Source organism: Perna viridis, chromosome 1 (genome assembly GCF_037379345.1).
Source record: "Perna viridis isolate PV_CMFRI_1.1 ecotype Kerala chromosome 1, ASM3737934v1, whole genome shotgun sequence".
NCBI lineage: Eukaryota > Metazoa > Mollusca > Bivalvia > Mytilida > Mytilidae > Perna > Perna viridis.
Window position 1 is genome coordinate 69,406,331 of NC_142445.1, and position 27,626 is coordinate 69,433,956.

Consider the following 27,626-nt stretch of genomic DNA (forward strand, 5'->3'; position numbering starts at 1 on the left):
TAAATGCAAAGAGTCTATGATAAGAATGGGAAACAGGGTTTCCATAACTAGGCCCAGAATACAGATACAACATAATACATGCAACCTGGACTCTACATAAAACTGGGAGTCCTTCTAAAAATAACCTCAGGGACATAAATAAGTACTTCTTATAAATCACATTTATTTTATGTAGGACTCACATACATAAATACACAAATTAAAAAAAAGGAAGTAAAATGTATAAAAAAGATTGACACAAATGATAAAAGTGAATGAAAACAGATCCATAGCACTTCATTCTATAATCCTTAATTTCTCTCTTTTACATTTCTCTCATTCCAATGAAAGACATGAATAATTCCACAACAATATAACACTCTCTACAACTCTAACACCCTTGTAATCTCTCCTCATCTTGATCGTCTATCTCGATGACGATGTCTGTGTTCCCTGTCTCCTCGGTGATGGTCTCTGTCTCTCTCCCTACTTCGATCACGTTCTCGACTTCTATGACCTGACATTGGTTCAGAGGTTCGCCTCAGGAATTCATCAACATCACGTTCATACTGTAAAAAAAACCCCAAAAATATGAAAATTTTGATGAAAAATAATTAATAACTGGTAAAATAGTAACCATAATACAACAGACTTACTATCTCCCAGTTTTACTGGACTAGTTTCTGTTCCCAAGATCATGGTAAGTTCACCATAGATTAGCAGAATTTAATCCAAGTCTTGTAACTGTTGTAATACTTCAAGCATAAAATCTTTACAAATATACTTACTGATCTCTTATCAGAAACTCTTGATCGTGAGGCTGATTGGGCATACTCAGGAGGTGGGAGGTACTCTCTTGGTCGGTCGTATGGATAAGGTGGCATAGCTTCCATTCCAAAACCAGGGGGCTATAAATAATAATTGTTATATTGCAACAAAAAGAGACTGCTTACCATAAGTTAAAATTCCTTGAAACATACAGGATGAAACATATATATATATGGCTAAAAAAATATTCTGACGGAAGTGACAAAAATTTGACACAGAAGTAGATGCCTGTGCAAGTAAAGAGGCACTGTTTCCTCTTTCAATACAACATTGAGCTCAGTCCATCATAGGCATAGCTTAAAATCATATTATGTCCTTCTATGAGAATCAGAAAATAAAAGTTCTTCAATGCTATAAACAATCAATAGTAGTCCATCCCTATATAGATGATGTATTATCTTTAAACAATCCTAATTTCGGGGCTATGATACATCGTACCTACCCCAAAGAACCTGAGATAAAGGATACTAAACACACTGTGAAGTCAGCCTCATATCTTGACCTACACTTAAAAATTGATGGTAAAGGAAAACTATTGACCAAACTTTACAACAAACGTGATGACTTCATTCAGAATTGTCAACTTTTATCTGTGGCAACATCCCTTCAGCACCTGCGTATGGAGTGTTCATATCACAACTTATACGTTATGCCAGAGCTTGTCGTAACTACAGAGACTTTTTGTATCGCACTAGAATTCTAACAAATAGGCTTCTGGAACAGGGTTATGTTGCTACAAGAATGAAGTCATCACTACAGAAGTTTTATGGTCGTCATCATGAACTCGTGGATCGTTATGGTATATCTATCTGCACCATGAAAACTGATTTATTCATTTAACGGGTCATAGTTTTCCTTTCCTCATTTGTCTACCCCAGACTTGACTTTTTTATGAGCAACTCGGTGGGTGTTTCTAGAAAAGCAGAGGACTCTTACCCTACCGGTGCACCTGGTCCATGCTCCCACTTTTTAGTGGAGTCTGAGTTGCTCATCTGCTTTTGTTATTTTGTATGTATTATTTTAGTTACTTCATGTTCTTTGTTGTGTGTGTCTGTTTTCTGTGTCTGGTCTTTGTCCCTGGATTGCATTCTTTTGATTACTGCTATAACCTTGGTTCCCTTGATCACTCTCTCTATCAGAACTAATACTATAATGAATTTAAAGTCATAGGAGTATGTATTTCCAATCAATTGAAATATATAAAAAAAAAAAATCAACTCCTTTTAAGCTTTTGAAAGCACAGATTATTCTCACTACAAACTTACTGGAGGTCCATATGGTGGCATACCAGGAGGATGTACTGGTGGTCTGGCATGTTGGAATTCACGAATGTAATCATTATAAGACTGAAATACAGAAAAAACTATTATGTAGTCAAAATAAAAACCTCGAAGTTTTTAGGCCTAAATAATGCATCATGAGTTATGCGAAAAAAACTGGAACAAGTAATCAAACTCGATTGTGACAAAATGTTAGTCAAAGAACCGTCCGATTAGCAGCTAACATAAGGATATGAGTTTCTTTTATACAAACTAAGAATATGTTTACTTCTGACACATTTTTGGTCCTCATCCCTATAGGTAAAAAATCCTCCTTTTGTGGTCTAGAACTTAAATTATTCCCCACAAACCTGAAAAATGTTTGTTGAATGCTTCTTTTCGCCCCGAATTTATTTGTGGATACTGTAATTACCACCAAAATAATCCAAGTGTGACTGGAGGAATATGAAATCAATTTATAGAGATCCAGACTCCTAGATTTTAGTTTAAAAAAGGGCCTGCTTCTGTCCCTATTGACCACTATTCCGAAACAGTTATGGCCATAACCACAAAAATCAACTTCCATTTTATGGTTTGGTACCTTGAATTAAAGTTTTATCATGATTCACCAACTAATTCAAATTGATGCACAAAAACCAAGAGTCTATAGATGTAGGGTTGTGAAACTGTCAGTTGACACTATAAGCAGAGTAGGTCTATCACATCAATATATTGAGAATATATATAATGAATATGTCAAAGAGACAACAACCATACCAGAAGACAAAATGTCAGTTCAAGGCTAACCATAAGTCCTCAAAAAATGTCAGCTCAAGGCTAACCATAAGTCCTCAAAAAATGTCAGCTCAAGGCTAACCATAGTTCTTCAAAAAATGTCATCTCAAGGCTAACCATAGTTCTTCAAAATATGTCAGCTCAAGGCTAACCATAAGTCCTCAAAAAATGTCATCTCAAGGCTAACCATAGATCTTCAAAAAATGTCATCTCAAGGCTAACCATAGTTCTTCAAAATATGTCAGCTCAAGGCTAACCATAAGTCCTCAAAAAATGTCAGCTAAAGGCTAACCATAGGTCTTCAAAAAATGTCAGCTAAAGGCTAACCATAGTTCTTCAAAATATGTCAGCTCAAGGCTAACCATAGTTCTTCAGAATATGTCAGCAAAAGGCTAACCATAGATCTTCAAAAAAATGTCAAGGAAACTCTCACAGCAAACCTTTCTTTGAATTCTTTTTATACAGTACAGGATTAGCTTCAATACTAAAATTTCCCTTTCTCTAAGGCAATAGAATGTCTAGTAGCAATTACAGTTGGGCTACAGAAAACATAAAAATGAATTAACAATTACCCCATTGATGAATGTGTCTCTTCTAACTCCTGCATACCTTGGAGATCTGCAAACAAAAATTTTATTGATATTGTTTTCTACTATTTTTCTGGTCATTAAAATCATTCAACTGAAAGATATAGGTGTTCTAGTAAGTTAAGTTGTTTTTTTACAGATGATAATTAATTTTAGATCTTTTCTCAGCTTCAATCTTCCTTATTTTTTCCGTGAACAAATTAATAATTTTTTTCAATATCTGAAGCATGAAAGAGAAACTATCTAAACATGTAACTCAGAAGTGACATTTGTTATAATTATAGCTAGCTGTGTCTCACCTGTCTGGTCTATCTCTGTACATTCGACCTGTCAAAAGAATAAACAATTATTTACTAAAATATATAATCAAGTCACAATACAGCATTCAAATTAAATCTGAAACTAAGATTATGCTTATAGAGTGATACTGGTACAAAATGTTTGCAACATGAAAAACCCTAATTCAGTTTATCTTTGTTAAAACCTTAATGATCTTACTTCTTATCCATGCAATGCCTAACCTTCACTTTAACAAAAACCCATTGAACACAGGGAAAATGTATAAAGCACCAGGATAGGAGACAAGGCGGTTCTTATCATATAATAATCTAAATTTTCAAAGCGGAGATATGACTAGCTTTATTAACTTCTCCTTCACTCCTATGCAAAGAAATGTTGGGAATCATAACTTTTTTACTTAATGATACAGTGTAATTCAAAAGTTGTCAATTTAACATGATAAAGTTCGGTTTTATCTATCTCTCTCTCTCTCTCTCTCTCTCTTATTTGTAATATTTTTTTAGTGTATATTCGTATTTGCATAAAAAGCATTAGAATGAACAGCACGATCAACTACATATTCTTTAAACAAGTTTAACACCTAACCCCAGTGTCATTTGGATTTTGCTGAAGACATCCCAAAATAATTATCTTCCTTCATGCACATCTACACACACTATATCCCTTAGTAAGTTTCATTAAAATCCAATGAGCACTTTAAGTTAAGTGGCATATAGGGGGCAGGGGATAGTAACTTAAGTGGCATATAAGAGGCAGGGGATAGTCACTTTAATTTTTTTGGCAAGTCAATTCAGTTTTCAATCTATGTACAAATTACATAATTAAAACCAAGGGAACTTCTATGGTTGGCAGCAACATGGGGATTTGGTCTGAATGTGTACATCCAGTGACTAAGTTAGGCACTTTTTTAAGTTAAACATTTCAATGAAAAAGCACCAACCTGAACTTACATTGTAAAACAGATTGTCATTTCTTTTGTAGAAATATTTCATATTAGCTCACTTATCATACCAGTTACACCAGAAGGTTTGATAATACTTACAGATTAACAAAAAAAATACCTATACTGAGAACATCAATTTTGATAAATTCAACTAAAATTTATCTCTGCCTAAAGCATCCATATACTAGACCATTTGAACAGAACAAAAATATCAAGTACAGATAGCCATCTCCTTTCATAATGTCTGGACACTGAATGATGTTGAATGAAAGACTGCAAAGGACTGCAGGATTTCAAACATTTCCCGCATTGAAGCTCAAAATGAGACCAAAATAGTTAAACGAATGACTGGATGGACTGACAGACAAGGGTATTGTAGTGTAGCCCTCTGTATCACATCAAAGAAATATTTCCCTTAATTTTCTCTACCTTCTCTATCAAAATCATTCCTTGGTCTTTTCCTTCTTGGTCCATCAAAATCATCTGAACGTCGCCGCCTACAAGGGGGTAAAATTGGGTATAAACAAACAGAACAAAATAAACACAACAACCAATATATAATGTTACATTGAAGCATTGATGTTAAAATAAATAGAGCAATCATGATGTTACTGTAATCTAACCACGAGTATATCCACATTTTTTTTTCAGTCAATGTGACAGGATCTTTGATTTTACTAAAGTTATTTCAAATTCAACAAAAATACCATAAGCTGACTTCATGATTGCCTTTCCAGAATAATTTCTTAGTTTACAGGTAAAAGAACAATCAATTAATATGTACAATTAAATATCATCACAATTGGTTGCCTCATCAAATGGTTTATAACAGTGTAGTAAAGGTCTTTGTAATTTACATAATTATAAATATAATGCGTATTCAAGGCCAAATTATAGAATATCCAGATACTACATCAATATCATTATATGTTATCCTTTGATGAGTTTAGGATTTCTTTGTTTTTTCCTTGAAAATCAACAGAGGGTTCTAGATTTTTCTACAGACCAAGTATATGTATTAATTAGTGTGTTTATAAGGATGTTAATGATTGATCAATAATGGAGATAAAATATCTATTCCAAAAGATGATCTTACTCTAAAAGAAGTGAACATATTTATTATGCAATAACAGGTGTAGTTTCCATTGACCTGAATTCTTTTTCTGCACCAAGTATAACAAGGCAAAGTCTGCTTTTAACCAAAAGGTCAAAGTTCAAGACAACTTGGAAATATCGAGACAAATCACATGTTAGTGTACTATATATCTATATGCATAAATTCGTGGCTTTGACAAAAAAAAAAAAAACTTAATGAAAGTTGTCAAAGGTCAAGATGAGAGTCAAAGCTAAATCTAAAATTCTTTATGCTATTGATTTAAAATAAAATCAAGGTTTGTATACCAGAAAACCTTTCTCGTATTTTAATAATAATACAAAAACCTCTTAATTTTTTTGCAGTGAACATCGTGAAAAATGTGCACATTAAATTATTTTAAGTAAGGAATTATTCTAAAAATTGAAATATGTAGAAAATAGATGTTCTGGGTTCTTTGAAAAGTAGTGCTTACCAAATAATCTTAATACTTTCATGCCATCATCCACACCCCTCATTGAACCTCATCTTATCTACTCCTTTTCAAACATTAAAATTGGATAATTTTCTTAAATTTCAATTAATTTCTTGTATACTGAGAAGGAACTCAACTGCCAACAAAGGAACATTGCTTTAGGTTCTACGATTTTCTCATTTTTACAATAGATCTCGGTAACTTCATTGTTTTACCATATGACTTAAGTCAGTAAAGTGATCAGTCAATTAACCTGTCTGCCTGTGTAATGAAATAAACTAGTCAAACTGCAACTTTGCATTTTTAAAAAAAAAACCACAAGATATATATGCCCGATTTATATATTAAACTCATCAGGGTAAATATAAAAAGTCTTTACAGAATGTACAATCCTGACCAACACATGGCTTGTTAAAGTCAATATAAAAAATGCACATGTGATTACCATATTTTGGTACGTATAATGCACAAATTTTTAAATAAAAATCACTTCCAGAGCATGGGGGTTTGTATTATGCATCATTATATAAGAATTGGCCACCACGAAATAAAACATTTTCATAAGAGAAAAGACATCGCATAATGTAAACATACAAACCGGAAGTGAAATATTACTGACAGAAAGTTTATCTTATCATCAAATACATCCTTAAGTATTGAATTCTAAATTATATTTTCTTCAAATCATGTTTTAATGTCTTAATAAGATGTTTCAGACAAAGGTTGTACAATATTTCTTTCTTTTAAAACACGATTCAAGATTAAATTGAAACAACCGAAAACCAAAAAGTAACTGAGTCCTTTTTTGTCAAACCCTCCTTATTAAATGCTTTTGCAGCTAAAAGCGATTATTTTGAAACTTATTATGATTGTTTCTTACAATTTTTATCAATCAAAGTATATTTTAAAATGAAAAATTGCTAGATCTGAGTTACAACCAAAACTGGAAATGTAAGATTTTCTTAACTTTCGATTTTGTATTATAAGCCATTTCATGCACCCCGTGTCAATTTTATCATGGTTCAAAATTAAAATTATCCAATTTATGTAGCTACTGATTGTTACATGATTATTTAGTCTGAATACAAGTTTCCTTCCTTTACATTTTTGTAGGAAATACTGCATCAAGGTAAATAAATTGACCAATCAAGTGCAAAATATTGATCTTGGGTCTTACAAAATTCTACTGCAATCTAAGTCTGAAAAAAATGTTTTTTCACATGTTCAGACCTTCAGAAGTTGCACTGCCTACAATACATAATTGTGTATTTTACACATCAAAATATGGTATATATTACCTTGAATATGATGTCATTAAAATCTATATATAATGATTACTAATGAACAAATGGGCATATATGTAGTAATCAACATTTACAGAACACAGTAGAAATTCTTGGTAGAGTAAACACATAAAAACCCCAGCCTTATACTACTTTACAAATATACCTGTATATTGATTACTAAAATGACCTCACAATCGATGTATATTTGAAGCAACCAATTGTTTAGACATATAACTAAGAAGCCCGTAACCAATATTTACTGAATATAACATACCATAATTTACCGTAATCCACACAGACGTAATGGTTTTAAAGTCACCATACTAAAGTCCTTTGTGGAAAATAGTTTAAATCGGACATTGTCCTATGTATTTAATGTCCATGTGCAATGAAAGTTCAATTATTTCACATTAGTCCACTACATAAAAACCACATATACATTAAAATGTCCATTTATATGTGGTATATGGTTGACATCTCTTATCAACCATCATATTAAGTCCTTTTTATCATTAGGAGCTAAACACACTACAAACCCTTTTTTTACATTGGAAAGTCCATTTTTGAAATTGTGAAAGTCCATAATTTTTAGTCCTTTTTTTAATCACTTGTATTATGAAAATAGTCCTTTATCTGCAACCTGAAAAGTCCTTAACTTTCAGAGAATAGTATAGTCCTGGAAATATCTTCATGAAGGATTCGCAAAATGATTCCTTGTACAGTATTAGGCTTTTTATATCCAATTTAGATCACTTTTCAAATTAGCACTTTCACCATTTGGCCCCAATCAGTTGGATAATTAATTTGTCCCTTCTCAGGGCTCCTCTTATAAAGAAAGAGAGCTGCAACATCTTCAAAAGGAAATCAGATTAAGGCAAATGTTTTAATTGCTGTATTGAGATCTGCCGCTCATACTTACCAATATTAGTAATAATTTAGTTATATATCATTTTTTAATAATTACAAAAAAAAACTTAAAATAAAATTATCAGCAGCTTTGAAGACATTATTTTTTTGTTCAGCTGAGCTTGGTAAGATTGGACCAAGGATAGGAGAATGTTGGTGTCTTGTAGCTGGATACCATAGAAATACATTACATCAAGATTAGTTTATTTGTCAAGTTACTCCTCTAGAAAAACACATGTTGAAGCCTAACCTAAAGAAATCGCCACGTCCCATTCTACCACGAAAATCTCGTCCCCTGAAATTTTCTCTCCGTCTGTCACCACCTCCACCTACACCTCCTCCTCCTCCTCCTCCTCCACCACCACTGTTTCTACGAGCTGAATGACGCTTGCGTGCTTTACGAGCAATTGAGCTTACATCAACATTGTCATCAGCTGGAAAAAGTTTGCACAACATTTCTCCACATCTAGGTTCAATGTCCTGCAAACATAACATCAAGATTTAACACAAGTACCAGCAATTAGTTTCTGAGGAATATTTTAAGTTTCACTTGGTACTATTAAGTATACTGTATAAAGGATGTGAAGATAATAATAGAAATCATAAGTAATGTTTCTGGTTAACAATATACTGTTTTGTTACTGCCAGTTATTATCTGTTGATTATAACACATTCAGTTCTTATATGATATGCTTCAAAAGTGTTCAGGCCACAGCCATGGTAAAACTTTGATAAAAATATTTCTGATGTCATAGACAAGTTTTACCGAATTTTACTAAAGTCACAACAGAATTTTGCTCCATAAAGTTTGCCAACACATAGGTTTCGCCTTTTATAAAATATCAAGAAACTAGTCCCTTCAGATTTAAAATAAATCATGGAAACTCCATATTATCATTGTTTTACCAAAGGCTGGCCATTTATGTATCACTGTAGGTAAAATAATGCCAGATTAATAGCCAATCTGTGATAAAATGATGTTAAAATGACGATTCCCCCGATTTATTTTTTCAAATTATGAATACTGTGAAGGTAGTTATAGTTGTGGGTACTATGTATCTATACACAATATAAAGATCTTTGTTCATATCCATCAACCGACTTACAATGTCTACTATAACTTATATAGACTAACCTACCTCTTAATCATGACCAATCATACCTATATATTGTTTAACTGACCTGTCTATCATGACCAATCATAAATATATACAGTCTAACATACCTGTCCATCATACATATATATAGTCTTACATACCTGTCCATCACGACCAATCTTTACTGGTTTGTTATCATTCCATCCATTGTGAAGGTGTTGAGTTTTAGTAAAAGGTAAATCTCTCCTGTATATATAACATTTAATATCACTACTTTGTTAATCTCTCCAATAGAGATAACATTTCATACAAAAAACACACTATTTGTATTTTTTTGTTTTTATGATATACTTTAAGTTACTTGTGTAATTTAAGTTGAAAACACTGTTTTTGTATTGGAAGATTAAAAGAATATGCAAAGATGACATCTGGCTCTATATAATATAAGGTTTGTTATCTTCTGGGCATTTTCCTTTGTTACTTTTCTTATTTCATCTCTTTCAATATGAAAGTCAATTCACCAGAAATCTCTTATTGTGTTTAAGAATGTTTTCTCTACATTATCAGAAATGTAACTCATCAGAGATATCAACCTATGACTTATTTTTTAGGATAAAATTCTACAATAACAAGAAATATCCTACTTATTCCACAAAATATTCATCAAACCTGTTTATCCAATCAAGTTTGAACACTCCACTTAATGCCCTTGCGCTCAGACCTGGGGGTAACACCCATCGTATTGGAGGATGATCTTTGGTAGATTCGTCAGCAATCCTTGCATAGCCTATAAAAGTCATATAAATAGGTTCTCCTGTAAGTAGTGGTGTTAAAGTTTAGTTCTCATTATATCCCTGTTATTAATAATGCACAAGGGGTGATTTTGTGCAAGATTTCCAGCAAACGGATGATTTCAAACTTTTTATAGATTTCAGAAAATCAGCTTCCTTAGCCTAATCTTGATCAAACTATTTTTTCCACCCTCTAGGATAACATGGTCAAATCAGAAATAATCACTCATCACTGAAGGATAATCTATTTTTTCCAATTGAAATGTTTAACATGTCAGCTTGTTTATATCTGAGTTACTATGGAGAGTGGATACATAATTCAAAATCAGACTTGGCTGAATGTAACTGGTCTCACATGAAAACTGAAGAAAACTAAGAAGATAGAAATGAGTGGAAACCATGTCAATGGGATATGTATAGTGTTCAAGCCTTTACACTCACCTAATGTTTCTCTTAATGTATTTCAATTTTATTTAAGATATTCATAGAAAATAGGAAATACACAGTGATCAATAAAAGTAGCCCACTTAAATGTGGGCACGGCCTATATAAATAATGCAAGTTGTGTTTCATCAACTCATGAGACATCATGTGTAAAGTTGTTTATCCAATGAGATCAGCATGTTTAATTATATGCAAAGAAGTAAATTGATTATCTATTCTCAACATTGCTTGTGTTGCATCATGTATTTCATGAATAATTATGCAATGTGTAATTAAATACTTAGTTTATTTTCATTGTTAAATTAATTATAAATAGACGTATGATGGTAGTACAATCTTATAAATGCTAATAAAACTGTTTTATACAAGCGACTAATATTGTTGGTGAACCAATACCTTGGAATTTTCCACTTTCCTTGACAGAAAATATCAGTATCACATTGTCATTGTTCTGAAAAGAAAATTTAAGGTTAAAGGTGTTAAAGCCCTGTACTGGAAACTAATAACTTAAAAATAACTAAAAATATACACTTATTATTAACATCTAATCCCAAACAAACCAGAAATTTTCTGAGGTCTTTTCATGATAGTTTTTGTGCATTTTGAACCTGCATAAAATGAAAACCTATCTGAACTGAACAACACCTTCACTCAAACAAAGTTAGACAGTAATAATATCAGACAGAACTCAATTTAAACAGAATTTAAAGAATGGATATGAACAAATTCTAAATTAGCTATTGATTAAAAAAAAAACTTTTTTCATAATACATAAAACAGGCAGTTGGTCAAAATGAATACTAGGTCAACACAAATATATATACCTAGCAAAATTCCTTGACTTTCAGTCAAAGTTGTGTAGTGCAGCATGCAGCACTCTGACATGAATTTCATAATTCTAATTTTAGGGAACAAAATATCGGTGAGCAATGGCTCACTAGTGGTACCCCAATATCAATTGCGATATAAGGAAAATAAACTAAGTCCTAATTAAACAGGAAGTTGTTGTCACATTTTTTCTGAAAACTACTACATGATATACCTACAGGAAGTATGTCTTAAAATTTCAAGTTGCTGTAATCAGTAGTTGCCAAGAAATGTGTGGCAAAAAAAAAATATATAAAGTTTTAAAATAAACAAAGTCCGAGGTAAACAGGAGGTTGCTGTAAAATTTTCAGAAAATGAATCCCACCATATGGCATACCTACTGGAAGACTGTATTAAAAATTTCAACCTATTGTGATGAGTAGTTGCCGAGAAAACTAACAGAAAAAAATTGTTATAGACACACTGAAACACAGGTAAGGATAAAACAGTATACCCCCCCTCTCCTTCAGAATAGGGGTATAATTACAATATTTAAAAAGTATCTAGTGTATTGCTGCATTGTACTAGGTGCTGAATGATGTCTGCTCTTAATACAACAAATAACTTAAGTGATATCACAAGCATAACCTTCATAAATTAAATACAGTCAATCCTCGGTACCTCCAACTCTAAAGGACCATTGAAATGTGTTTGAGTTATCGGGAGTTCGAGAAATTGAAGTTTGTATATTTCCGGATTTTTCTTTGTTGCTGGTCCGACTTCAACTTTATCATTAGAAATTGTTTACTTCCCACAAAGTTTTGTTAAATCTTGGATATTTATCATTCGGTTTCGATAGGTTTGTTGATTTGTGGAACTTCAATCAGTAAAACTACCTAATTAGTGATGACTTAAATATTACCTGTAATTAATTTAAATGTCACTTTGATTAATAGTGTTGTTTCAGTTTTTCACACCTTTTCTGACCCAATTGCAAGCTGACAAAATGGCTGACAAGTTCGAGTTAGTGAGAGTTATTCTCAAAGATTTATTACCGAACCGACCGACTAGCTAGTTTGAGTGTTTGAAAAATTCAAGGTTATTTATATTGCTTATATAGGAGGAAAGTTTGGTACTTTAAATTGTGTTTGAGTCATCTGAGTTTGAGCGAGTGAAATTCTATTGTACTGACCCACACAGGAACAAAACAATTAAAGTTCTGACAAGTTTCTCAAAGACTACTACTGTTACTGGTGTAACCTTACCCTATAGGCAGTATTTAACCTAGCTTCATTCTGTGGTGGGGTTGACCAAACACCTTTTGCCTTGGCTAAAGCAACATTCTCATGGTTATTACTCTTAATTAGAAAAAATCTGGCGTTTCGAAATACGTACTTCAACTTTGAATCACCTAAAAAAAAGCAAAGATCAGCAGGTTATATCAGATTTCACCAAAATGACAATTGTGACTATAGATGATACTGAACTGAAATGGTTTTAAAGTCTCCTGTCTAAGTACTGCATCTTGCTTGCTGGAAAAATAATAGCTCTTTTAACATATTTTTCTTTTAAATTGCTCTAATCAACATTGCTTCCTGAAATAAACAGGCACAAATGGAGGATGTCTGTCTTTTTACAACAGCTCAATTAAAATTGCTTTTGAATCAAATTAAACCATAATAATGCTATACATACGCTTCGATTCTTCTTCTGATTTCTCACTTCCATTTTCACTCTTTTCTTGTGTACTTTCCTCTTCCTCAACTTCTACTTCAACTTCCTCTTCACTGGCCTCCTCGGAGGTAACATCCCACTCTATAGGAGATATATGCCCTTTCAACAATTTCTTCTGTTGAGTTCCCTCTTCTGTTTCTTCATCCTCAACCTCCTCCTCTTCTTCTTCCACCTCCTCTTCCTCCTCCTCTTCTTCTTCAACAATTTCTTCTTGTTCATCACCTTCATCTCTTTCAAGGTCACTCTCAAAAAAATCTGATAAAAGGATAGATATTCATGAATTAAGTCCACACAATTCTATTTAAAATGATGCAAAATGAAACATTGGTGTAACTGCAGTTGTGTAATAAAGTAAGTAGTTTTTTAACATGATTTTACAGAACAAACAAAGAAACAGAAAATGGCAAAATCAAAAGTAAACATACAGTGAAAAAGAATTGTAACGGTAAATCTGCATAGTATCATGTCTTTTTGTCAAATGAAGTTACTTTTTAAAGGTCATTTAAAACTAGAAAAACTGCGGAAAGCCCACTAAAGTAAACTCCCAGTAATCATATGGTCAAAATAAAATCTGTCAAACAGAAAATTTGTGTTGCTTCAGTCTGAAATCAAATCCCACAACATGGCACACCTAAATAAAGCTTCTGTCAAAATATCATCAAGTAGCTGTGACAAGTAGTTACAGAGAAAACTGTAATAAAGAAGTTATAAATGGACAAATAGACAGACAGACAGAATGATCAATATATATCTCCTGCTAAGCTAAAAAGATTCAAACATTTATACATGTTAACACCAATATACTAACCAGACTCGTCTTTATTTTCATCCTCCTCATTATCACTAGCAACCATTTTTTCACTACCCTCAGCCTCACTCCGTGTATCATACTCTTGAGTTTCCATAGTTTCAGTAGGAGCAGCGTCTTCAGCACTTAAATTTAAGGAATCGTCAGCTGGCTCTACCTCCGTTTCCTCCTCCTTAGCCTCAACTGAATAATAAAAGCCAGATTAAATGGTGGATATTTAGTATGAAAATCCCCTGGAAATAGTTTCTTTTTGATAATATACTAGTAGTCTGACATTTATCTATATAACTTTGTGTTTCGAAATCTTCATATAATCTCGGCTCAGCCTATGAGGGACAAAAAAAATTGTATCCAATGTTGTGACGGATGATGTTTCAACCAACAGAAAGATACAAGACTTCCTAGAACACATGCTTCTCTAATAAACCAACACCTCTGAATTTTACATGTTAATTTTAAGTTATTCATGTTTCAGACTCCCTACATGTCACTGATGCTCCTTGTCTTTTCAATTTATAAAAAACAGAAATCTCTGCTCCTAGAACCATTTAAAAGATTTACCAAACAAGACACCATGAATTGAATTTTAACTGCACCATTTCAGTGTGAAGTTAACTGATTGATCCCGCCTGAAGAATTAACGACAAAACACACAGTAAAAAATAAGGGTTCTGCAACACCTAACTTCTTGAAAATAGGGCTTCAAAGGGGGATTCTTTTTTTTATTGTTAAGAATATTTTTCTCCCTTTTTTTACTTGAACATTACAACAAAATACTTTTGTTTTAAGAAAGAGGCATATCAGAAATATCAAACAATGGGTGTTACAGTATAAATTGAAATCCAAATGGATGCAGACTTCTCTTAGTACAGATTGAATTGCTTTAATTTGTCCCAATAGAAATAGGAATTCAAATTTCTATGGGTTAATGCTAAATCTTGTAAAATTAGGTCAAATATTTAGATTTTTAAGGAGGGCACTGGAGAAAAAGAAAGAAATTTAATTTTTGACCAGCTAATTTGAAATTTAAGGACTAATATAAAGATGTAACTTCATGCCAAAATATAGAGATAACCAAAAAAGATGGGGATTTTATGAAAATATGGCACTCGAAGGTCTGTCATTGCTGTTTAGTCCAAAAAAATTGTTGTGAAACTTACTTGGTTCAGTCTTGATTACTTTCTTCTTCTTTTTAACAGCTTTTACAGTCTTCTTAGAAGGGGAAACTTTCTGTGGGGAATCTACAACAAAGCTCTAACTTAGAGTAGTCCACTTCCTAACAATTGATAGTAGACACAATGACATTATATGACATCAACAACAACCCTAACTGATTTTGTGTCTTTTTCATGACAGCATACAAAACTAACAGAACTGAAAAGATATTTGATTATAAAAAGCTAACCAATAAAATTTACATTAGAGTTCAAATACAATTCTCAATTAGTACAGACTGAAGTTACAGTGAGATACTGCAGTACTTCTTATGAAAAATGAAAATTTTGGCATAGGTCCATCTTATCATGCCAAACAATTTTACTCACTGCCATACCTTCGCTAAATCCTACTGTTTTTGAGTTATTTGCAAAATTCTGCAATTTGACCCCTATGGTCCCTAAAGGTTCAAGTCTTAACACCCAAAATAAATTCCAGCCATCTTTTATAGTATGGCACCTTGTAATACGATTTCAAAGAGATCTTTTCATTTGAAGTCAAGTTATTGTCTAGACACAAGGAAATGTTTGTTTTTTTTTGGCCTGTAATTTCTTATATGTTCAAGTCTTAACCACAAAATCAAAATAACCTGATGATGGCAAGGACAACAGCATTATACGACTGAAATTTTGTTTGTGGTTGTATAAAAATCAAAGTGTCAAATTAGTAGTAAGTTATGACGTCAAAAGATCTGAAGTATTGTTATGTCATAACTTATGACTAAACTGAACAGTGATATATAACAGTTAAAATACCTTTTTCTTTCTTTATCTTTCTGGGCTCTATCAGTTCTTCCTCCTCAGGAAGGTCTTCAGCAGCAACCTCTTCAGTAATGTCAGGGGCCACTTCCTCAAAAGCCTCCTCTTTCTTCACAGCTACAACCTTGCCTTTCTTTACTGGAGATTTTGGTTTCAGTTTTTGTCTTGTCTTTGTTTTTGCTGAAATCAGACACTTTTTAACAGATAAAAAGGCAACAAATATAATCAATAATGATTAGATACTTAAATTGACACATGAATTTACTTGTCCTTAATGTTTCTATGTGATATTTGGTATTAATCAAGGGATCTGGATTTTGGAATATGCAATTTACACTGTAACTTTAAAAAGTCTACCTCAACCATAACCTGATAATAATCCTTCCAATTAAAAAAAAAAAATCAAAATTTCATTCCAATATCTGAATCATTTAATTTTATATCAATTTACTTTTTAACTTGTACATTTTCGAACTACACATTACACATGTAACAAGGATACGTAACATGAGGATATGGTCACATCTGGATTAAAGATGAATGGTTTAAAGACTAGTGGTATAAATTCAATATTGAGCTATACAGCTGTGTAGTTTCTTTTATTACCAAAGTGAGTGGTGTTCTTTTTTTTCCACCTGGTTAACCAGGAAATGCCTATAATAAGAGAGTAAGAGTCAGAGTGCATATAAGAATTTTCTCACATGATGCTTTTTTTTCAAAATGTTGAAAAAACTTTTTGCCTGCTCTAACAACCCCTTTTATTTTCTTGTACTACAGTGATTGGGAGGGTGCCATGTACCATTTAACACATTCCAGCTGAAAATGTCCTATTGAAATCTTAATTTTTTTTACTAAGAATGTTAAAGAACGGCCCACTGAAATCATAAGGCTCATTAAAAATGACACATGACATTCTCATGATTTTAATCCTAATCACTAGTTCTGATATGTTTCTTTCACTTCCAGTTCCATGACAATTATTTATTTATTTCATGCTGATGCTAAGCCCTTGAGTTGACTACAACTCTAGAACAATCATATATATGCAAAATCAGTCTATGATAATCAAAAGTAATAAAAAATAAACAATTCTATTTCATAATATATTATTCTATAATATTTTATAATAAAAGTATTATTTCATAACATTTTTACAAACAAATACTATTGTCCAAGGTAATTTTGATTTTTTGGGACTATTTGAATGTCTTATTGATTCTACCCTTTACCCACCATTGTAGTACATCAAGTTTCATAATAAAATGCAGAATGAGCTTTCAAAATAGCACAATTGCTTATTTCCAAAGTTGAAAGTGGAAGAAAAGCTTGAAAAAAAAAATCAGAAACTATGGTTCACCCATACTAAGTTCACTTCTCTGAAAGCATGAAAATTATTCTATCAATGACACAACAGGTTCATTACAAATGATCAATAATACTTGATTATGATAGTACAAGTCAAACACAAGAGTAAATCAACAAATATACAAAATACACTAACCAAATACCCAATCTTCCTAAATTATTCTACTTGTACATTTTGTGTATTGTATAAATTTACAGGGCTCATGCAACTGGGCATCTTGGGAAAATTAATCAAACTGTTGTTGCTCAGACGACAACAAAAGAGAGATATCTTTCTCCTGATAACAATTATAACAAAACACAATGCCTGTTTGAGGAAAAAAAATGTCAAAATCTTCTAAATCTATCGAACAATGAATTACAAGCAAGTATTTTATCAGCCTTTCGGAACAAATTTTTGCTACAGAGTATGAAATGAACATATCTTTCATCAAGCTAATACAAACTCATGAATTGATGTCTTAATGTTCACACTATAAAACATTACTTACCAGGTTTTGTTTTTGCGTCATCTTTTATTTCAGAAGACAGATCATCGTCAACATTATGACCATCTAGAATATCATCTAAGACGTTTTCTACTCGTTCTTCTCCTGAAATAGATTTAAGAACTTCTAAATTATAATACTATGGTCTCCATGGAAAATAGTTATTGTAGAGATCAGGCATCAATAACCAGCTATCTATGTTAAATCGACAATGGCAACAAAAAAATACTTTCCCATTTCAGAAACAACAAGAACTTTCTCCAGGCCATAGTTTACAAAAAGGTATGATGTTGTCTTACTCTCTTGAATGCAGTTGACTATTTTTTTTTCTAATTTAGGACAGGGTAAATCATACCAATAGCAATTCATTTCAATAACAAAAGTCCAGTGTTAAACATTTTAAATTTGGTGAGCTAAAAAGACTCCTGATTAAAAATAAGTCTTTTTAGCCTTCTAAAGCAATAAATCAAAATTGGACTCTTGACCCTACTATACTATTGTCATAAGAATCATTTAATCAATATTGAACATTTTAGTTTTCCATCCAGTTTTCAAATTTAAAAAATCTCTTACAGTTATTTTTGGCCAGTCACTATCAGGAAAATTTGAGATGAAATGAAGCCCATACTTGTCAAAAGGTGATGATGAACCTTAAACATATGAATCGTAAGATGGCAAGTACTGATGTTTAGAATTTGTGAAGAATAGAAGAAAGACAACCTCGTCTCAAGAATATACTTTGAAAAAAATCATCCATGGCTAAATCAATAAAGACTTGAGTATTGTAGTAAACTGCAACATGCATGATATCAAACTGAAAGTGCAGAGTACCACTTAAACTTTAACTTTCTGTTTGGCACATTGTCCTGACCCTAACCAGACATACATGCATCTTTCCAAACCAAAGTGCTGTTAACACTGGAGGTTTTTTTTCCTTATTGTGAAAATATCAGCATACACAGTCAATTTCAATGTTTACATGATCTGTAGATCAATAGTAAAAGAGATCCAACTTCACTAGCATTTACAAATTTTGTTTCATTTCACCTTCATCACAAATTTTCAAACCTGTCTTAAATTAATTTGCATTTACATCCAAAAATTATTCCAATAATTTATTTTTATACCGTAATTCCACTCAAATAAAACCAATTTCGGCTGAAGAAAATAATTTCCTAAACAGACACATTTTATCAAATTAAATTTTCCCACCAATTTTACTTGGTAAAAATTACTGCTCTTTAAGTCCTGTTCATTGATCATAAATTGTAGAATTGGACTAAAAACATGTTTAACACATTTAATGTTTCTGGACACATTCTGCCAATGATCTTACAGGGCCAAAAAAGAAAGAGTCCTTCAAATATTCAACTGATTTAATTTTTACTGATTAATTTTATTTGCATCAATGATATATTGCTCGAACATATTTGCTGACTGTTACATACAGACTTTGTTTTGTGTAGTGTTTAAATGAACTGGTGACATATGGTAATTAGTACATTATGCATTTAGATCCTGCAGGATCAAAAACCCCAATAAAAAAAAAGTTGAAGGTCTTCCAGCAATGCTCAAGGTTGTCTGGCTTCCTACTGACTATTCTCTAGCATTCAGCATGTTCAAAGTAGACGCAAATTTGTTCATGCTAAACACATTTTAACCTTTTCGACACTAACCACAACATACATAGTTTTTTCCACTACCAGATCTTCATTTTTACTAATTTTAAAAAGCATATATCAATGTTGTAGTTACGTTAAAATTTTTTATGTTTTCTTTGGGAAAATTTTGCAGGAAAAGGATAAAGTTAAACATTAATCAACAAAATGTGAAATGAAATGTCTGACAATAATGAAGCAGACTTTATCCGAATATATTTTGGTGAACTGGACAATGAAAGTGTCCATATTAAAGTAAAATATTATACCTTGGAATCTATAGATAATTCAGTGTTGGGATTAGATGGAGCCATGTTTTTTTTTTTATCACATTCCTGCTGAAAATGTCCCATTAAAATCAGATTTTTTTTTACAAAGAATGTTAATGAATGGCCCATTCTAAAAAAATTTAATCCCTATCACTGGATAATTTTTCGTACATAAACTTTTTTTGTATCCCAAAAGATAAACTAGAGGCTCTAGAAATCCTGAATCGCTCAACTGGTCAAAAACTAGTCTTTTTAAGCCTTCTAAAGCAATAACTCAATATTGGACTCTTGACCCTACAGTTCTTTTGTCATTAGAATCATTTAATCAATAGAGAGCATTTAAGTTCTCCACTTGGTTTTCAAATTAAAAAATAAATCCCTCTGGCATTTTTTTACTCTTCAAGGGCAATAACTCATGGATCAACAGATTTTCATGAAAATGTTGGCATAGCATACCTTCTAACCTCAGAGGGTGGGTATACATGTGGGAGATCTCCCACATTTTAACCTTCTGGTGAGAGATTTTACATGACTAAACTATTTTTGCAAAAAATGCATGTATCATAAGAATTAAAAAAAAAAAAAACAACTGTAAAATGTTTATTGTTCTTGCTTTGATATGTAAAAACTGATTGTTTTAATAATTTTAAAACACTTCAACTTTTTCATATTTAAAACATGTGTAGCAAATAAAAAAGCAACTTACTGACGGAGTCATTGTTCAAGTCTGACCCAGGATATTTCAATTTCACATATCGAAGATGGGAGGTTCTAAACTTCCTCTTTCGAGAAGTTTATGTTTTTTTTTTCAGGTAACATTTCAAGAAGTTGTCATAATTGAGCTATTATGTATTTTTAAGACCAGATAATTAATAATTACTATTGTTCATAGTAGTAAACTTCTCAAAATATGCATGCATTGTTCATACATATGTGTGCCGTGAAGCATGTAATACACAATTACAGGAATGTCAACCTTTCCTAGGGCCCTTTGTAATTAATTAGTCAGATAATAAAATTACAAAGGTGTAAACTGTCAACACAAATTTTAGTTTCTCCACTCTCCACCCTGGAGATATTTTGAGTGGAGTCACAGTGTATCAACTCACCACATTGGAGACATCATTTAAAAAAAACCACTGTAATTAACTTAGTAATATGTTATTTAACTGCTAGAACCACTAAATATACCTATGTTCTATTTTTAGTAACAGCCGGCACATTTTTTCGCTAGATGAAGAATCCCAACACATGGATTGTTAAAAATATCCCGAAGAACATTCAATGATTCATGCAAATTTTGGTTACAAACTATCTGGTAATTCAGAACGGACGACATTAATGGACACAAAGTGATGACAACAGCACTCACAGCCTTAAGGGTTATTGAAGCCAAGCAAGATAAAATGCAGTGGTTCCCCATCCATGCATTCATGGACAGAGAGCCTCTTCAGGCTAATCATCCATTCATCTGGTTTTCGTCACAAACATATGGAATTGACAGAAACGCCCGATATGTTACAGAAATGTTGTGAACTCATCTACAAATGTACAACTATTAATTCATTGTGAACTGTGTTCACAATAAACTGAACAGTTTTCTGTTGATGTTATACGCTAGTATGACTGCATATTAAGTTTGATAGTGGGTGCAAGCCCCGGTGCTTGAAAATGAACAGGTTTTATGTTGGTCAAAAAAGGTATGATGACTGGTGACAAAGTCGATGAATCATATTTACCAGATGTTTAAAAAAATTAATTAAATCTTGGCCAAAAATATAATATCCCACATGTTAAAAAAACGCATGGAATGTTCTTAAAATTTTAGTTTCTACAAAGAAGGACCAGTGTGAATGGATATGTTTCAGACCTGCCCTCTGGAATGGCAGCATTATGACTTAAAATGTGTTGTACTGAATCATGTGCCAAAACAATCTTTCTCAATGTGCAAAAATAATCTTTCAAGTTTGTTTAATGCATATTTTGTATTAATTCTAAATGATTTTTTATCATTATTTGTTACATCAGTTACGATTTAAACTGTATTTGTATCATGTAGTATATATTTGTATAAAAAGAATGTCTCACAACTTCCACATTGCAAATGTAACTGAACCATTTCCGACATGATTCCATGTATTCTTGACTCAAACCGGATGTGCGGACGATTAGCCTGTAGAGGCTTCCCGTCCACGAATGCGTGGATGTGCAGCCAGGTATGGTCTACATTGTGTAACCCGTACCAACTTATCCCTGTACCTAAATACTACTGTGCCAATTTCTGAATTATTACTTGATATTTCCAGCTGGAAGTTGGTACACATTTACAAAATGTCACGATGGTTAGGGTAGAATTAATGATTTTTTAAAATATTCGTCGAAAAAATAGATTTCATTCAATTTTCTGTTTTCAAAAGGTCTAAAATGCGTAACACAAAATTCCAGTACCAAAAATCATAATCCGTTATTTTTTGCTATCTGTACTAATTTATTGCATATTTGACTTTAAAATGTCATAATATTATCAGAATTAAAATTGCATCAGACTGTTTATGAGATTTCGTTTTTCATTCTGCATAAGATTGTATCCATTCTTTGCTGGTACAGGGATGGACGCTAGGTATGGTACGAAATTCAAACACAATCACTTCTCTTTTAAAACAATATCAAATCTTTCAAAACTTTATCCAATGCCTTCAGGTGAAGTTTTAACCCCTTAAAAATTTAAAAAAAAACGTGACAGGAAAGTGAGAAATAGTCATTTAATAGTAAGGTACTGTAACTTCTGGTTACATATTTTAGACCTTTTGACTTCAGAAAACCGATCATACAAGAAATATCAGAAAAATATACATCATTTTCTTTATTAGCCCTTACTATGCCAAAGAGCCTATATATAGGCTTTTCGTACTCCCGTATTTTGCCAAGAGCCTATATATAGGCTTAGCAACTGTTGTCAGTCTACACATTCAACAAGGCAATTGTTCTGCAATAATATAACCAATGGTCTCAGTAGCCCGAAATAGAAGGGCGCCGCGCCCTTGGTGCCCTTATGACTTTTCTGATACGCCATTGTGCCTTTTTTTGCAACGGTAAGCTCAGAACAGGAGTTTTGCATGATCGATCGATTTCCAGTCATAAATATTACAACTACAGTCATGACATGTACCTGAAGTTTACCTAGAGAATACAATCACGTCATTAAAATCAATTAGTGTAGATTAAACTTCAAAGGTGTTAATTACAAGATATCAGTTACAATTTACCTTTTGTTTTGTGTAATTGATTAACATAATTAGTTTGAAGTAGGTGATGAAAACCTCAGCGTGTGCCCGCCACTTGGGTGGTACGATTGATCTCAACAAGACTACTCTGTCACAGCTGATAAATGTATATAACGTGCGTTTTGAGTCGGTTTTTAGTTATTCATAAACCACTATGCCTTCGCAGAAACGACGTTTAGCTCAACTAGCCAGCGACAAGCAGAAAGTTACAAAGACGAACGCATCTATCAGATCGTTGTTCAACACAGACTCAACTCGGTACCAGTCATTTTATATTTTTTTCAAATAAAATATTAATGTGACCACGTACATGTACTGATGACATTAAATTTTCGAACAAAAGTTTTAAAAAATACATAATTTTAAAAGTTCGATTGGTTGTTTGAACCGGTATGGCAGCTGACGTGATTTTATCGTGACCTATGACATGACTTAAAATAGATTTCTTAAAATAACTTATAAAAACTTGCTGCTCGTTAGATTTTAAAAGATTTAGTTATTATTTATTGGATTAAATATTTATGAAAAAGTTTCGAACGTTGTGCAAACAAAATTAATTACAAGATAGACAATGACGAATAACGTGTATTCATAAGGAGATCGGAAGCCGACTTGCCAATAATTTTACTTCTCCGTGGAATTTTCTCCATAATTAAAATTTATAAAATTCATATCCGAACTTCACAGCTAAAAAACTAAAAGACAGCAACCCATCCTTATCACAAACCACTGCAGAGACCATCGACTTGCACTAGCCTGTAGAGATAGCTTAAACTCCGTACCAGTCATGAAGAAAACCGATGAAACGTTAGAAAAAATCTACAAGTATTACAAGTATAGTTGCATCCATAGAGCCAGCCTGAAAATGGTTCAAGCTGCCTTTAACCAAGCACCAATGAGCATTAAATAAGCCAAACACCACAGATGGTTATCCCATGACCAAGCAGTTTCCAGCATAGTTAGATCCTATAAAGCTATTGTTGTTGACCTAGGGATGCCAGGTATAAGCAGTGACCCAGTTGGTAATGGTATCCTGAAGAGTCTTAAAGACCCAACTACACTTAGATCACTCTTGTTGCTGGCAGATACACTACCACACATATCCACTTTATCACTGGTCTTCCAACGTAGAGATGTTAACCTCAGCACGGTAAAATCAACAGTAGACAAAACCATCAAGATGTTAGAAACCAGATAAACCCAAGATGAACCTTGGCAGCTGAAATACTCCCAGATGCATACATAGAAAATGAAACAAACAACTTGACATGGTAAACATGCGAACCAAAAAAAGTGCCCTTTTCTGACTACAAAGGTGCCCCCTCTGCTCAACAGCACCCTGCCCCTTTCAATTTCTAGCTGGAGCACTGATAACTAACGTCACAAGTCTGAACATGATGATATGTGGGGTGCTTTACAGGGTAAATTGACAAATTAATTTCTTGCAAGTTTTGATCTTTGGTCTATCTGTCAGGGTTCGACACTAACAGTAGTCCGGTAGTCCTGTGCCACCCTAATCTGCGAGAGGTCTACCTTCAAATTTTAATGGGTAGTCCTTTGGGCTACCTACATTAATTATTCAAATTTTACTATACCTAAAGACAGGGCCACAAGATAATTTTGAGAACTACCTAATTTGTTGATCAGAAAGTCCTTTGGACTACCTAGCTAGAAAAGTTAGTGTCAAACCCTGCCTATTGTTTTCTATTGGTCACTGAATGTTCACATTTCATTTACTTATCTCGTTTTTTATCTTCAGTGCTATCTTTCTGAATTATCTCACTTTACATGTATTCCGTATAGAAGAAACTCTTAACAATTAAAGCAACAAATAAAAAAATGATGAACTTTTAATTATCTAAACATACAATTTCAATGCATTATATACATGTAGGTATTTTCATAAAATCACAAATATTTCAAAAGGAGGTCACTCAAAATTGACATCCATCACACGGAACATTGTATTACCTGAAAATATCATTATTTAAATTAATTTTATTACTGCACATTCTGTAGTAGCACAAGGTATTTTCTGATTGAGAAAAAAAAATACAAGTAATAATTGTAATATAAAAATTTTTGGAGTATTCCTTTTTAATGTTTCAAATAATAAGCATAATTCATTAAGTTCAAGATAAAAGATAAAAAACAAGATTCTGAGAGAATCGTACTTAGAAAGATTATTTCCCCTCTAGTCTAGCAGGAAATGAAATATAAAGTCAAAATATGTTAAGTTTGATCTGATCTGGCAACTTAAAAATTTTTAACCTGATAACAGAAACAAACTTTTACCCAACATATCAACCTACATCAGAAGAAATAAAAAGAAAGTGATCCTTTTCTGAGAACTTTGATCAGCAGAAGGTGTCATTTCATATATGTAGTTCCATAAGTTATGATACACGAAAGAGGGAGCCCGGCTCCGTCATGGCTCAATGATTTCCTATATGTTATCAACTGAATTTTGTTGACCTAAGGAAGACCAGACCCCTGCCCCCTTTTGGATCGATCTATGAAGAGGCTACATTTGGGAAATAAGATTTATCTAGAAGCCCCAAATTGAAAATATTTTTCTGAAACGACTAAAAATATCATATCTACATTGTATGTTAACATTTTTTTCTTTTCTTTCTTTTTTATGTACGTACATGTACGTATGTATGTCAATGCGTACATGTACTGAGTAACTTGACAGAAGAAATTACATTCATAAAACATTAAAGAGATTAAATCTATATGCAATGCCTTTTTCTTTTAATTTCTGTGTACTGTAGTAGACTGGGGTTTAGGTTGCCCCAATAGGATGCAGCTTTGGGGAATCCCCACCAAAAACCAGCCTGCTGGAACGAGGCAGACAATTACCAGACCATTGATCTGATCAGATGCTTCTACAACAGCTTAACTTGCCTTAAGAACTATAGTCGAATAATCCATACTTAGACTACATAATAAAGAGTAATCAAGGGAACCAAGGTTATAGCGGTAATCAAAATAATGTATTCCAGGGACAAAGACCAGACATGGAAAACAGACATACACAACAAAGAACATAAAAGTAACTAAAATAACATAAAGTAAGTAGTCGTAAGCACTATAGTACGATTGTCCTGTCGTTGTGCCCTTTCTTGTGACGTAAGGCTATTATTGACGTCATAAGTAGAGTAGTTGAATTTAAATCTTCAAATTCTTTCTTGGCAAAATCAATGAAAAGCCTTGGCACTCAAAGGTTAAAAATGAATTGAAATGGACTTTTCCACATCTCACGCAATTTTCAGTTCTTAACATACCTTAAGAATAAATATTTTAGCAGAACAATACACGGGTACAGGGAAAAGTTGGTAAGGGTACGGGTTAGACCCTACCGAGCAGCAACTGCCTATACTCGGCGTCACATAAATAACATACTGTTAAAATTTGAATAAAAATATTTTCTACGACTTTATTGACACCAACCGTCGTTTAAATTGTCTTAAATGACTTGCTCATTCGTTTAGCCAAACAGCTTCTCAAAAACAAGTCGCTTATTAGCTTAAATCAAGCGTAACAAATCCTTACGGGAAAATCCCATAGTAATATCCGCCATGTTGGTTTTTACGGGACGATTTGTTTACAAACGAAGTTCGTAAGTTCCCGTCGAACTCCGGTGACAATCGTCTGCTTGATCAACTTCTCGGTATTGTACGTTGTTCGCGTAAAATAAATTCGAGATATCTGAATAACGCCGAAGTGCATTCTGGGTTCTTCGGTTTTTGGACAAACCATTTAAACGTGAACAACATCTCCTAGCAACCCGATCACTGTAAACAAGGCCGACTTTTTACAATGTAAATATTGGCACCTAGAATTAAAATCTGACTGGAATTTAACGATTCAATGTTTAGGGAGAAGCCGTTTGGCTAAACGAATGAGCAAGTCATTTAAGACAATTTAAACGACGGTAGGTGTCAATAAAGTCGTAGAAAATATTTTTATTCAAATTTTAACAGTATGTTATTTATGTGACGCCGACTATAAACAGTTGTGTCCCAACAGGGCAACAACAGACTTTATCATTATGTGCCTGTCCTTTCTAATCCCTAGAGGGGTTACTGTCCTTTAATGGTGTGCACCAGTCCTATGTGGCGATAACTTTTAACTGTCCCTTAATTCGGCTTATGAATTTGCAATCTTATAGCTTAAAACCATTATGGTTAACGGACAAATGCTTTAATTTTAAATAATTGGAAAACGCATGTATGTTGGCGACACCTCCACATTCTATTACCTTTAGAGTCTGTAGACTCAGCACTCATAACGAGAACTGGAGTAAAATATTAGTTGTATTACACTCCTAAACCTTTGATATGTCTTGACTGTACAGAGTTAGGTTTTCTTTTACTAATTTGCCAAATTCCTATAATGCTTTCAAAATGGCCGATAAGATGCGACACTCGGAACATTAAACAGCTACGTTT

At 32.8% G+C, this 27,626-nt stretch overlaps 1 protein-coding gene across 1 annotated transcript; it reads right to left on the reverse strand.

The window, feature by feature from the left end:
• Nucleotides 1-146: 146 nt before the first annotated feature.
• On the reverse strand, nucleotides 147-27,612 carry LOC148630165 (uncharacterized). Its single transcript, XM_088562125.1, has 17 exons — nucleotides 27,437-27,612; nucleotides 17,962-18,063; nucleotides 16,103-16,285; nucleotides 15,293-15,373; nucleotides 14,133-14,315; nucleotides 13,286-13,579; nucleotides 12,856-13,001; nucleotides 11,180-11,234; nucleotides 10,218-10,335; nucleotides 9,710-9,794; nucleotides 8,702-8,931; nucleotides 5,121-5,188; nucleotides 3,748-3,775; nucleotides 3,434-3,479; nucleotides 2,073-2,153; nucleotides 768-887; nucleotides 147-548 (listed from the first exon to the last, which is right to left on the reverse strand). Exons 1-17 carry the CDS (start codon nucleotides 27,462-27,464, stop codon nucleotides 393-395), a joined length of 2,004 nt encoding a protein of 667 aa, XP_088418251.1. The 5' UTR covers nucleotides 27,465-27,612; the 3' UTR covers nucleotides 147-392.
• Between the last annotated feature and the right edge of the window lie 14 nt (nucleotides 27,613-27,626).